General features: G+C 42.8%; 1 protein-coding gene across 2 annotated transcripts in view; it reads right to left on the bottom strand.

Annotated features, from left to right (window-relative positions):
• Positions 1–12,901, bottom strand: part of LOC143983938 (cilia- and flagella-associated protein 337-like) — a 221,461-nt gene that overhangs the window by 69,967 nt on the left and 138,593 nt on the right. For both annotated transcript variants that reach the window (XM_077484093.1, XM_077484094.1), the window contains exons 17-19: positions 12,582–12,688; positions 8,723–8,802; positions 5,326–5,380 (exon numbers count right to left, since the gene is read on the bottom strand). In XM_077484093.1, coding sequence (XP_077340219.1) covers positions 5,326–5,380; positions 8,723–8,802; positions 12,582–12,688 — 242 coding nt within the window. The remainder of the gene's footprint in view (positions 1–5,325; positions 5,381–8,722; positions 8,803–12,581; positions 12,689–12,901) is intronic.

Raw genomic sequence — 12,901 nt, 5'->3', positions numbered from 1 at the left:
CGGTGTACGAACGCGTCTGACCCGCCGATATAAAGTGAGAGGCAAGAATAGGAGAAGAATCCGCAAGTAAGAAAGACCCTGTCTCCAGGCCCGGGGGGAAATCTGGATTTTGGGTCAAGGGGGACATAGGGCCTGGGACTGTCGCTATCCGGTGTGTGGCCACAAGTTTATGGAAAATTTTTAGAGTGGCCCTGATTAGAGGGTGTTGTGCTAAGCCCGCTGGACATTTGTTCCAGGGCGAAAATTTAAGAGGCGTTCGCGAGAAACTTTCCTCTAGGGAGACCCACATCTCTGTTTTTATACTGATTCACATGCACAATTTTTCTTCTGCACAGTGAGTGTGTATCTTGTATTTTAACCTGCCTGGCGGTATTCCCGAGTCTGGCGCGGGGTGGAATTTCAGTACCACGAGTGGTAACCCCGAGCCAGACTCGGGATTGCATTGCAGGATACAAGGAGAGTTACGTACCTTGTCCCCTGGATCCTGCGATGTCCTCCACGCTGTGTGTGCGAGCCGTCCTCCGCTCGATTCACACAGTGCCCGAGTGCCACTGAGCGACGTTACGACACATGGGAGCGGAGATCGGCACCAAATTCAAAAAAGTCAAAACACATACAGTATACTGTAATCTGTAAGATTACAGTACTATATAAAAAATTACACACCCCCTTTGTCCCTAGTGGTCTGTGCAGTGCCCTGCATGCACTTTTTTTATTATAAATACAGTTTTTTTCTGCCTGGAATTTGGAGATTGTCCATAGCAACCAAAAAGTGTCCCTTTATGTCAAAAGTGATTTTAGACCAGCTAGAAAACAGCAATAATAAATTAGAATCACTTGCAGAATTGAGCGATATCGATTTGTGGGGAGATCCGTCATCAAACACTAAATCTAATGACAGCGACAATTGTGCAAATGAGAAAATTTCTGTATTTCTGGATTTGATTACATTATTGAATAATTTTTATTATTATTTGTTATCATTATTTATAGTTATTTATTATGCTAGAAACTTTATCATACCCGGGATGTCTACTAGTCTCTGGTTTGAACAGATTTAAGAGAGTTATTCCTAAGAATTGCAGGCCTACAATATAAAACGCCAAATTTCCATGCAAAATAATTGCACCTCTTTCAGCACATAAAATCAGAAATAATCATACCGCTAGGGAGGTTAATAAACCCCCCCTTTTTGAACATACTGCACCATGAGATGTCTATCTGCTTTGTTGATATTTTATGATCTGGCGGAGTCTCTGTCATATGGAGTCTGATATAGAAGAATTTTTTTGGCGTTTACAAATCAGATCACGCCAGGTGACTCCGATATCAAAGAGCGCCAGTGAGCACTTTATAGGGTAGTCCACAGTTTACGGCGGGAAGCAATGTGTGCACACCCACTGGTGGAGGATTCCTCACAAGATTTCTTGTTTGCCATTCGGAATCACATTATCTGGACTTTTATCATTATGAACTTTATCCTTTGTATATCCTTTAAAACACCTTTTTTAGTGCTGCACTTTTTGTGTATACTTAAACAGACTCTGCCTGATCCAAGATGGCTAGCAAAGTCACATGGGTTGCCAGCATCCATAGAGCAGTGGTTCTCAACCTGGGGTCGATTGATGATTTGCCAGGGGTTACTCAATCCTGGGCTGTTCCTGAAGTCCACACCACTCTCCCAGCCTTTTCGCAGCAGCCCAGTAGGACTGTCCCTGGAGCTTGTGGTCGCCCAGCTGGGCTGTTCCTGGTTGCCACCCATTCAGTTCACGGCATAAGTGGGGGGCAGAGACTAGAGGTCAGCTGACTATTGAGGAACGTGAAGTGGGAGGGGCTGGAGGAGACCCTCTCTCCTGATTTCGGCATAGGTGTCAGCGAGACACCACAAAGTCAGAGACACAGTGAATAACACTACCTGTGATTATAGTTGCCATTAAAAGTCCCCACTACAGTTCTCAGATCAGCAGATGACCTTGATCAAGAGCACCTAAATTGGCTGATCAGAACTCCTCCCAGCACTGCCACTGATCCCACCCCCCACCAGCATTGCCACTCATCTCAACTCTCTGCCAGCACTGCCACTCATCCCTTTCCCCCCACTCCCCCACCAAGGAGTAAGAGAAGGAATAAAAATAGAGAATATGTGGAAAGGAGTGGAAATGAGGGGGAGGAACAAAGAAAAAGGGAGAGAAAGAACAAGAAAGACGGCTAGAGAGAGGGATGGGGAAAACAAACAAGAAATTAGGATAGTGAGAGATAAAAGGGAAAGAAAGGAGAACAAAGAGAAGTAGTGGTACATCCTAAAATGTACCATAAGGGGTTTTAATACTGTAAAAGTGGAAGAGACTCAGGAAGCACTAAATGTCCACGGGTTAGGGGCTCAAATTACTTGTCTTGCCTTGGGTGCTGACAATCCACGCTAAGAAAATAATTTTACTGTTAGGGGTCCCCACAACTTGGGAAATTTTATCAAGGGGTTACAGCACTAGTAAGGTTGAGAACCAGTGCCATAGAGGAACTAGGCTCCTCTCGACTTCCTCCTCCACCTGCATTGCCGCTGTGCACAAGCGCCACCTGAGACATTCAGAAAATTAGGTAAATACAGAGGAAAGCCCCCGTGCCCTACAATGTTGGACTATAACATACATATATAATGATATACTAAAGAAGTAAAGCCAGTTCATTTTCACTTTGCAAAGTGAATTTTTACCTATCATAGTTATTTGGGCAAACCATAGTGAAAATTCCTTTTACAAAGAAAATAAGGAGGATTTTTGCTTGCAGATGATTGGATGAGTGAAGTCAACAAAACTTCTCCTCATTCACTAAGCTAAGTGAATACGTTAACCCAAACATCAAATTGTGTGTTTTTCAACAAATTCAAAAACAAATAAAAAATTGCTTTACATTGCAATGTAAAAGTTGCTTTTCATTAGTTTGCCATGCCAACCCACTCTGTAGTGGTGGCTCAGTGAAAGACTGGACTGAGCTTTTTGGAATCCTGCACATATAACATGAAGACCATGCTCAAGGAAATGCAGAGATCTGACGTAACGCGTAGGGAGTGGCTGGAATCAGACGCACACCGGAAGGGACATAAGGAGGCGCTGAGAACGCAGAGTTCATTGTTTCTTGCTTGTTTTTAACCATTTTTAATGTAAAAGTCCACCCGTTGTTAATCTTATAAACACACATATCATTGTACATACTACACTATTGGAGGCACCCTCTTTTCTTCCTTTTCCCTTACCTACTGGGCAACCTACGGAGCCTATTAGAATGGTGTAGTGAAGAACCAAGGTAGTTGGAGAAATATCCTCTGGCCCCACTAATAGGATATACAAACAGAAAGAGGTCCCAATAGGATGGTGTGGAATGTCCAATCACTTAGTGACATGCTTTTTCTTCATTTATGAGGTAAGATTCCTGCAAGACTATTTCTTGAGGGGACCATTCGTGGAATAACCATTTATGGACATTATCTATATCTTCATATAATTTTTGGCTACAAGTCCATTTTAACACTTTTCAAGTTTACATTTGGGACGGTACTCATTGGGTGGGACTGGAGATCCCTTACATATCCCATTTGTTTACCATCCCTCATTTAGGACTTCCGCAGCACTATTTCTTTATTCAAGATTTGATTATCATCTATATGGGCACTAGTGTTATCTACTTTTGATTTTTTTACAGACATATTGATGGTCATTTGTTGCACATTATTTTAGCTCACCTTTGGGGGAGCCATTTGTAGATTTTACGTACCCTCTTCTGCACTTTATCTAGTTCTATATTTATTGCACTTAGTGTTTGAAGTGATTACTATATCATTGCGCGAGACCAATTTATACACTTTTACTTTTTATTTGTGTTATGTGAACACACCGGTTTTATACTTTTTATTATCACTTTCCGATTATAGGCACACCTTATTTGTTACTCCTTAGTAGCGCAAGGGACACAGCCACAAATGCAGAGATTATGATTTCACTGTGTAATCATAAGTATTGAAAGAAAAAAGAAATAATAATGCATAGGAAATTGTGCATACAACAGCCTGAAGGTGGCACACATACTGTAGGTAATATGTGAGATAATTAATATATTTTAGGAATTTCTATTCATAAAATCAGCTCAAGCCAGAGTAGGAAATTTACTGGGCTGAACTTTTCAGAACCTGGCCCAGTTAACTAAGAGTACCATTGAATTGATATCCACCTGATCAGTGCAATGGGCATCGGTGCTATGGGGAAGGCAGGAATCAGGGTGACGATGGGGGTGGGCATTGGTGCTGTGGGGAAGGCAGGAATCAGGGTGACAATGGGGAGGCAGTGGGGAGAAACATCAAGGGCAGTGGCAGCATCAGAGGGTAGGGAAAGTGTAAAATTTTAAGTCAACAGCTCTGATCTGCGGATCACTGAAGTGACCTTGAGCAGAAGGGGGAATGCAGGTCCGTATGATGTCAGGACCCCTGGCAGCCAAGGGTTTAAAGCAAATTTCTACTTTTGCAGTCATATTTGAGTAATCTCCACTATATGTTTGTAATGTGTTCCCATTCTCACAGCTTGCCCAATTCTTTTTTTTTTATTCTCACCTTTTGGATGTTTCTCGTGAGGTATTGTCATGGCTGACTGCTTGGTTTTTTGGATTTTTGAATAATGTTATAATGAGCCTGTCCCAGGTCTGTCTTCATTAACGTGCAATGCTAGAAGCCTGGCCTCTACACTTTAAACCCTTTGTTAGGACAGACAGTGTTCAAATCTAGTAACAATTGATAATAAAGATCTGCCTGCACAGTACAGACAGGAAAAAGGCAAACACAGCCGCCAAGCCCCCTCATAAACAAAGAGAACTACTTGGGATTTTTTCTTGCCGGAGGGTCCAGAATAGAACATCTAAAAAAAGTAAGCTTCAATTTTTTAATATTTTTTTTCATGTTTTGCTGTGTGAATGGGGGCATGTAACAAATACAAAGTCGGTGCTATCCCAGTTTGGCTGCAAGGTGGAAATACACTTTAAAGTTATAGAGATGAGGAAAGGAGGAGGTGGTGATGTCAGTACATAGATCTGCAATCCAGGAGAGAACTCAGAGCTGACAACACTGATTAGGAATTTAGTCAATCGAAGGCAGTGTTGCCACCAGCCCACTACACTACATTAGGAGCTTCTGACTGTTTAGTATTTTTCAGTAATTGCAGCATTTCTAAAAGAGACAAAACATGGGGAACTATGTATGTATTAAAGAGATGACCTGAATGAGGTAAAATGCAAAGCAAAAGTAGTATATGCATAGTACACACAGTTGTAAATAAATGATCTTACTTGTTTCTATTTATTTCTATATATGTGCAGTCACAGATCTCATCAGACTTGTTTTCTGAAAAACATTAAAGGGATATTTAATCAGATCGCAATGACATCAGCACTCGTTTACATTGCCTCTATTAATTCCACCTGACTCTTCACATGTCCTCTCACATACAGAAGCTGCACCCAGATGTGAATCTCTGTGTATGTTCCCCCAAAGAGTACCTGTATTTTAATAGTAAAGAAAGCTGTATAAAGGGTTATGGGCAGTAAACACTTGGCTTTTCTGTTGGCGACTTGTGATAATATCACGTTTAAAGAATAAATCTGGGCAACTAAAAAATAATCCTCTGCATTGGGGCTGTGCCTGCACTTCCCATCTTGGTCTAGGGCAGGGGTCGCCAAACTGCGGCCTGTGGGCCCACATGCAGCCCTTTGCTTGCCTTTATCCTGCCCTTGGAGCGCTCTTCTATCCACTGATAAAAAGGCACTATTCCTTCCACTGACACCAACAATGTGCAATATTCCTGCTACTGACATTAACAATGGGGCACTATTTCTCCCATTGACGCCAACAATGGAGCACTAATTCTGCCACTGACACCAACAATGGGGACCTCTTCCTCCCACTGACACCAATGATGGGGCACTATTCCTCTCACTGACACCAATGATGGGGTATTATCCCTTCCACTGACACCAATGACGGGGCACTATTCCTCCCACTGACACCAATGATGGGGTACTATCCCTTCCACTGACACCAATGACCGGGCACTATTCCTACCACTGACACCAATGATGGGGCACTGATTCTACCACTGACACCAATGATAGAGCACTATTCCTCCCACTGACACAATGATGGGGCACTATTCCTCCCACTGACACCAATGATGGGGCACTTTCCTCCCACTGACACCAATGATGGGGCACTGATTCTCCCACTGACACCAATGATGGGGCACTATTCCTCCCACTGACACCAATGTTGGGGCACTATTCCTCTCACTGACACCAATGTTGGGGCACTATTCCTCCCACTGACACCAATGATGGAGCACTGATTCTCCCACTGGCACCAATGTTGGGGCACTGTTCCTCCCACTAACACCAATGATGGGGCACTTTCCTCCCACTGACAACAATGATGAGGCACTAATTCTCCCAATGACACCAATGAAGGGGCACTATTCCTCCCACTGACACCAGCTATAGGGCACTGTTCTCCCCCCTAATACAAAAGATGCATTGTTTAATCCCACTAACACCAAGATAATTTTTACTCCCAATGGCTACAGTCCGGCCCCCATAAAGTCTGGAGGACAGTAAACTGGCCATTTGTTTAGAAAGTTTGGAGACCCATGGTCTAGGGGAACAAAAAAAGATTTACTTACTCGATCCTCCACTCCTCCCAGCAGCTAGACCAGTACCCACAGCTTCTTCCCCATTATGCAGTAGTCTAGGGTCCTGATGTCATCAAGACCAAAGCAGGGTCTATAGCTCAGTATTGGACATGATAACATTTAGGGACAGTCCACTGCTGGAGCATGGGGAGTGCCTTCTGCCAGGGAAGCTGAGGATCAGGTAAGTAATACTGTCTTTTCTCTTCCCTAGACAAAGCAAGCTCTGAAACCTTTCTAGTGTGGGCGCAGTTGGGCTTTAAGGTCCAGTGTAGTCCTCTATGCATGTCACTACAACGGCTCTAGCTTATTAGCTTGTGAAAGATTTAGGTGTGAGAAGACTAACTCTTGTTTAGAATCAAAGAATATCTTGCAACACCAGCTCTTCCACAATCTAACTTCATTATAACATTCGCATGCAAATATCAGGTTGAGACTAAGTTCACACTGGCGTTGAAAGCAGGCGTTTGAGGGGCGTTTTTAATGCCCCTCAAATGCCTATGGAAACGATACAATGAACAGCACATAGTGCTATTCACACATCAAAACATGAAGCGTTAGCATATCGTTGTGTTGCTTCGCTTCGAAATCGAAGCCTCATGTCGAGTCTGGATGCTTTTGAAGCCTTTCAATGCCTTCCATTCAAGTGTATGGGTCTATGGTAACGCGCCGCAACTGCACTGGCATGTGGTTGCGGCACGTTTGCAGTGCGGTTGCAGCACGTTAGTACATTATGTCCAGTGTGAGTTTTAGCTGGTTATTAAAGTGGTAGTAAACCCCAGTTGGTCATTTTTACCTACAGGTAAGCCTATAATAAGGCTTACCTGTAGGTAAAATGAATATCTCCTACACCTGCACTGTTAAGGAGATATTCACCCTGGATGCAGCCGGTGGCCCAGCATGCCAATGACGGAAAAGCTTCTTCACAGTAATAACTATGAAAATGTGGAATAGACTCCCCAAAAGCAGTTTTTGTTGCCTTCCTCTGGATCAACTGTGGTTATAGGATTGTACATATAGGGCTATACATATATGCGTGTATGTATGTATGTATGTATACATATATATATATATATATATATATATATATATATATATATATATATATATATATATCTATATATATATATATTTATATATATATTTAATTTTTTCCCTTTATTGGTTGAACTGGATGGACTTGTGTCTTTTTTCAGCCAGACTATGTAATATATGTGATTGGCTGGAGCGTGCAAACCCAGAAAAAAGACTGGAGGAATATGTCAGCCTTCTCAGCGGTGACAATATAGCGCTGGAGGGCTTGGTTTCAAGGTGAGTATTTCATAGTATGCTAGTATGCGATGCATACTAACACATTATGCCATTGCCTTGCAGGTGTTTTTTTTTTTTTTTTTACATCTGCGGTTTACAACCACTTTAAAGAGTGGGCTGGGAAGCCGACTGTTGCATCCTTAACAACCAATGAGTCATCAGCTGTCAGTGGGCTTTCCTGCTAACAGCTAAATGTACATAAAGGAACTGCAGGCAATAAAAAAACGGGGAGAAGGCGTGGGTCCCTCCCCGGCCCCAATCCATACCGGACATGCTAAAAATGGTTGCCCTTCCCACCCCAAAGCACCTTGTCCCCATGGTGATGGGGACAAGGGACTCACGACCCTGACCAGTGGTTGAGGGGGTATACGGGCAGGGGGCTTATCGGGCTAGGGAAGCCCCAGATCTCTGCCCCCCCCCCCCCCCATGTGAATAAGTATGGGGTATATTGTAACCCTACTCATTCACCAAAAAAGTGTCAAAAAGAAAAAAAACACAGACAGTTTTTGACAATTCCTTTATTAGAAAAACAAATGTTCCCAATTGTTCCCAAAAAAACAAAAACAATATGGGAGGTGGTATGCAGATCACCTTTCTAAAAAGAACAAATGCTTTCATACAGACCTATTTACACTATATGCGGTGATAGATGGTAAAATGTCTGTCACTGCAGGGACATACAGGAAGCAATTGTTTACCTCTTCTCAGGGTGTGCAGGCACTGTCCATTATTGTAATTCCACACTTTTAGACAGGCATCCCTTGCTCCAGTGATCAACCTAGTAAATGCAAAATATTTATTAGACAGTATATACAGTGGTGTGAAAAAGTGTTTGCCCCCTTCCTCATTTCCTGTTCCTTTGCATGTTTGTCACACTTAAGTGTTTCGGAACATCAAACCAATTTAAACAATAGTCAAGGACAACACAAGTAAACACAAAATGCAATTTGTAAATGAAGGTGTTTATTATTAAAGGTGAAAAAAAATCCAAACCATCATGTCCCTGTGTGAAAAAGTGATTGCCCCCTAAACCTAATAACTGGTTGGGCCACCCTTAGCAGCAACAACTGCAACCAAGCGTTTGCGATAACATGCAATGAGGCTTTTACAGCATCCTGGAGGAATTTTGGCCCACTCATCTTTGCAGAATTGTCCTAATTCAGTTACATTAGAGGGTTTTCGAGCATGAACGGCCTTTTTAAGGTCATACCACAACATCTCAATAGGATTCAGGTCAGGACTTTGGCTAGGCCACTCCAAAGTCTTCATTTTGTTTTTCTTCAGCCATTCGGTGGTGGACTTGCTGGTGTGTTTAGGATCATTGTCCTGCTGCAGAACCCAAGTTCGTTTCAGCTTGAGTACACGAACAGATGGTCGGACATTCTCCTTCAGGATCTCTTGGTAGACAGCAGAATTCATAGTTCCTTTTATCACGGCAAGTCTTCCAGGTCCTGAAGCAGCAAAACAGCCCCAGACCATCACACTACCACCACCATATTTTACTGTTGATATAATGTTCTTTTTATGAAATGCAGTGTTCCTTCTACGCCAGATATACTTGGACACACAACTTCCAAAGAGTTCCACTTTTGTCTCATCGGTCCACAGAATGTTGTCCCAAAAGTCTTGGGGATCATCAAGATGTGTTGTGGAGAAATTGAGACGAGCTTTGATGTTCTTTTTGCTCAGCAGTGGTTTTCTCCTTGGAACTCTGTCATGCAGGCCATTTTTGCCCAGTCTTTTCCTGATGGTGGAGGCATGAACGCTGACCTTAACTGAGGCAAGTGAGGCCTGCAGTTCCTTGGACATTGTTGTGGGGTCTTTTGTGACCTCTTGGATGAGTCGTTGCTGCGCTCTTGGGGTAATTTTGGGCGGCCGGCCACTCCTGGGAAGGTTCACCACTGTTCCATGTCTTCGCCATTTGTGGATAATGGCTCTCACTGTGGTTCGCTGGATTCCCAAAGCTTTGGAAATGGCTTTATAACCCTTTCCAGACTGATAGATCTCAATTACTTTCTTTCTCAATTGTTCCTGAATTTCTTTGGGTCTCGGCATGATGTGTAGCTTTTAAGGATCTTCTGGTGGACCTTACTGTGTCAAGCAGCTCCTATTTAAGTGATGCCTTGATTGTGAACAGGTGTGGCAATAATCAGGCCTGGGTGTGGCTAGAGAAATTGAACTCAGGTGTGGACAACCACAGTTATAGTATGTTTTAACAAGGGGGGCAATCACTTTTTCACACAGGGCCATGATGGTTTGGATTTTTTTTCACCTTTAATAATAAACACCTTCATTTACAAATTGCATTTTGTGTTTACTTGTGTTGTCCTTGACTATTGTTTAAATTGGTTTGATGTTCCGAAACACTTAAGTGTGACAAACATGCAAAGGAACAGGAAATGAGGAAGGGGGCAAACACTTTTTCACACCACTGTAACTAATGCTTTTCAATGAAATCCTCAATGTTTGATTGATCCACTCACTTTATGAAATTTGCTCATGCGAGATGAAATTCTGTAATTAACATGTTTGAATATAGAATCTTGTTGTAACATTCATGGCTACCATTTGTTAACATATTTACCATTGTTTGGCACTTAAATTCTGTTTTGATTAAAATAAATTTTGAGCAGAGTGGCTTTGAGGTCAGCGGTGTGGCATTGCAGTATTTTGGTATCTTTGGTTTCATGTATTAAAATTGCAAATATTAAACTGATTGTAAAAGATAAAATTTTATGTAAAAAATAACCAACATGTTATACTTACCTGCACTGTGCAATGATTTTGCACAGAGCACCCCCGATTCTTCTAATCTCAGGTCCCCCGCCAGCACTCCTGGCTCCTCCCCCAGCTAGGTGTCCCCATAGTAAGCTGTCTGCTATGGGGATATTTGTGCGTGCTTGCTCCTGATCCTGCTTTGTGTGTCCATTAGTGTCCATTGTGCCTTGGCCCCACTCCCTCCTCACAGCAGCAGGAGCCAATGGTTCCTACGTCTGAGCCAGTGAGGAGAAAGAGAGCTGAGAGAGCCTCTGCTCTTGTGCATATCGCTGGATTGAGATCAGGATCTGGTAAATATATTGGGGTGGGGGGGGGAGCTGCTTGCAGAAGGTTGAGAATGCTTTAAAGTATAACTAAAGGTGAAACCTTTTTTTGTTTTGGATAGAGTGATTAGAATACCTTCAGTTTTTATTGCTGTCTGTGCCCCTGTTAGGGAGATTGACCCTCTCTATTTATCCTGCTTACCATTATTGTTGAAGGTGAATGTAAAAGAAAATCCCAAATTTTGGGTTGTCCCGAGAGAAGTACTAGAGGAGAAATCTTCCAAAAGGGGCACTAGTTCTGGTGACCTGGAGGTTCCCAAGGAATTTCATTTATTTGCAGGGATTTCCTCTCACTTCCTATTTGGCTATGGGATAGGAACTGAAGGGAAATCTCTGCAATGGGACACAGATGGTGAAAAAAAATCTGTCAGGGGCACTGAGCGCGGCACCCGTCAACTGCGATATGCCATGCGTGGCGGCTCCCATGCGCATGCGTGGGAGTGACGCCATCACGGCTTCGCCGAATGACAGCGGCGGAGCAGTGAGACCCACCGAGAAGATGGATGCGCCAGACTACAGGGGACAGCGGTGACATCGCAGGCTCCTGTGTCAGGTAAGTGACACATAATGGACTACTATGCGATGCATAGTAGTCCATTATGCTTTACCTTTGCAGGGAATGAAAGAGGAAGTAAACTCATCAGGGTTTACTTCCTCTTTAAGGCTTGTTGCTCAATAAAATCAATTGAAAACAATGCAATTTATTCAGTGTCCTGTAAAAATGAACAAGGAATTCAGTAATTGAAGTGTAATGCTAAAAGAACCCCCTACTTTGAATGACAGCTATAACATGCCAAAAACCCTTAAAAAGCAAAAGTCCAAAATTCCTCAAAGATTTACGCTTTAGACTAGATTCACACTAGCAGTCGCTCTGAAAAGCGATCAAGCGTTTGGCTAGCAGTTGCAGCATGCCCCCATTGACATGAATAGACAAACGTCTAGATGTATTGGGGACTTTACATGGGCAGTAAAACTGCATCTCAACTTGTTTTTAGTGCCCCCTGGCAGCCCAAATGAATGGAGTAGGGGTAGGCAAGCATGGAAAAGTGGAGAACATCCTGAACAACGTGATAGAGATCAAGAGCATCAGGCCACAGTGTCCTCTTTTGTTAGGGAGATAACCTAGGGAAGCCCTGTGCAAAAGTAAGGAAGGTTTGAGGAATTCAAGGATCAGTAGTAAGTATCACAATGTTTTGAGGTCACTAGTATGTAATGCAGAATGCAGGGGTTAGAGGTAACTAAGGCAGAGTGCAAGGGTTAGGTGTAAGCAACACAGAGCCCAGGGTCAGGAGTAAGTAAAGCAGATTACTGGGGGGGGGGGGGGGGGATCGAGGTAGGAGTAATTAACAGAGTTCAGAGGCCAGTAGTATGTAAGGCAAAGTGCAGTAGTCAGGAGTATATAACACAAATTTCAAAGGTCAGGAGTAACGCAGAGTTCAGTGTTCCTGTAACATACCTTCTTCCACTTGGATCAAATGTCATACATGTGATACCAGCATCTCCATGCGCATCATTAAATTCAAAAGCTTGCTTCCCAGTCTCAAAATCCCAAATTCGAACTACCTGCAAAAAAAAGCAAAAATCTGTTTCCATATACAATGCCATTGCTAAACTATCCATCTAAACCAGGGAAATACAAATTTTTCAAACAAAAGGCCAGTTTACTGTCCTTCAGACTTTAGAGGGGCCAGATTGTGGCCAGTGTTTACAATGTAAAGTAGAGAGTATACAGTTTGTATAACAGTGTAAATTTGCTGTCCCCTCAAAATAACTCAA

The sequence above is a fragment of the Lithobates pipiens genome, unplaced genomic scaffold (genome assembly GCF_037356315.1).
Source record: "Lithobates pipiens isolate NorthernLeopardFrog02 unplaced genomic scaffold, aLitPip1_a1.2 Scaffold_16, whole genome shotgun sequence".
Classification (NCBI taxonomy): domain Eukaryota; kingdom Metazoa; phylum Chordata; class Amphibia; order Anura; family Ranidae; genus Lithobates; species Lithobates pipiens.
This window is presented reverse-complemented; position numbering and strand designations above follow the sequence as displayed.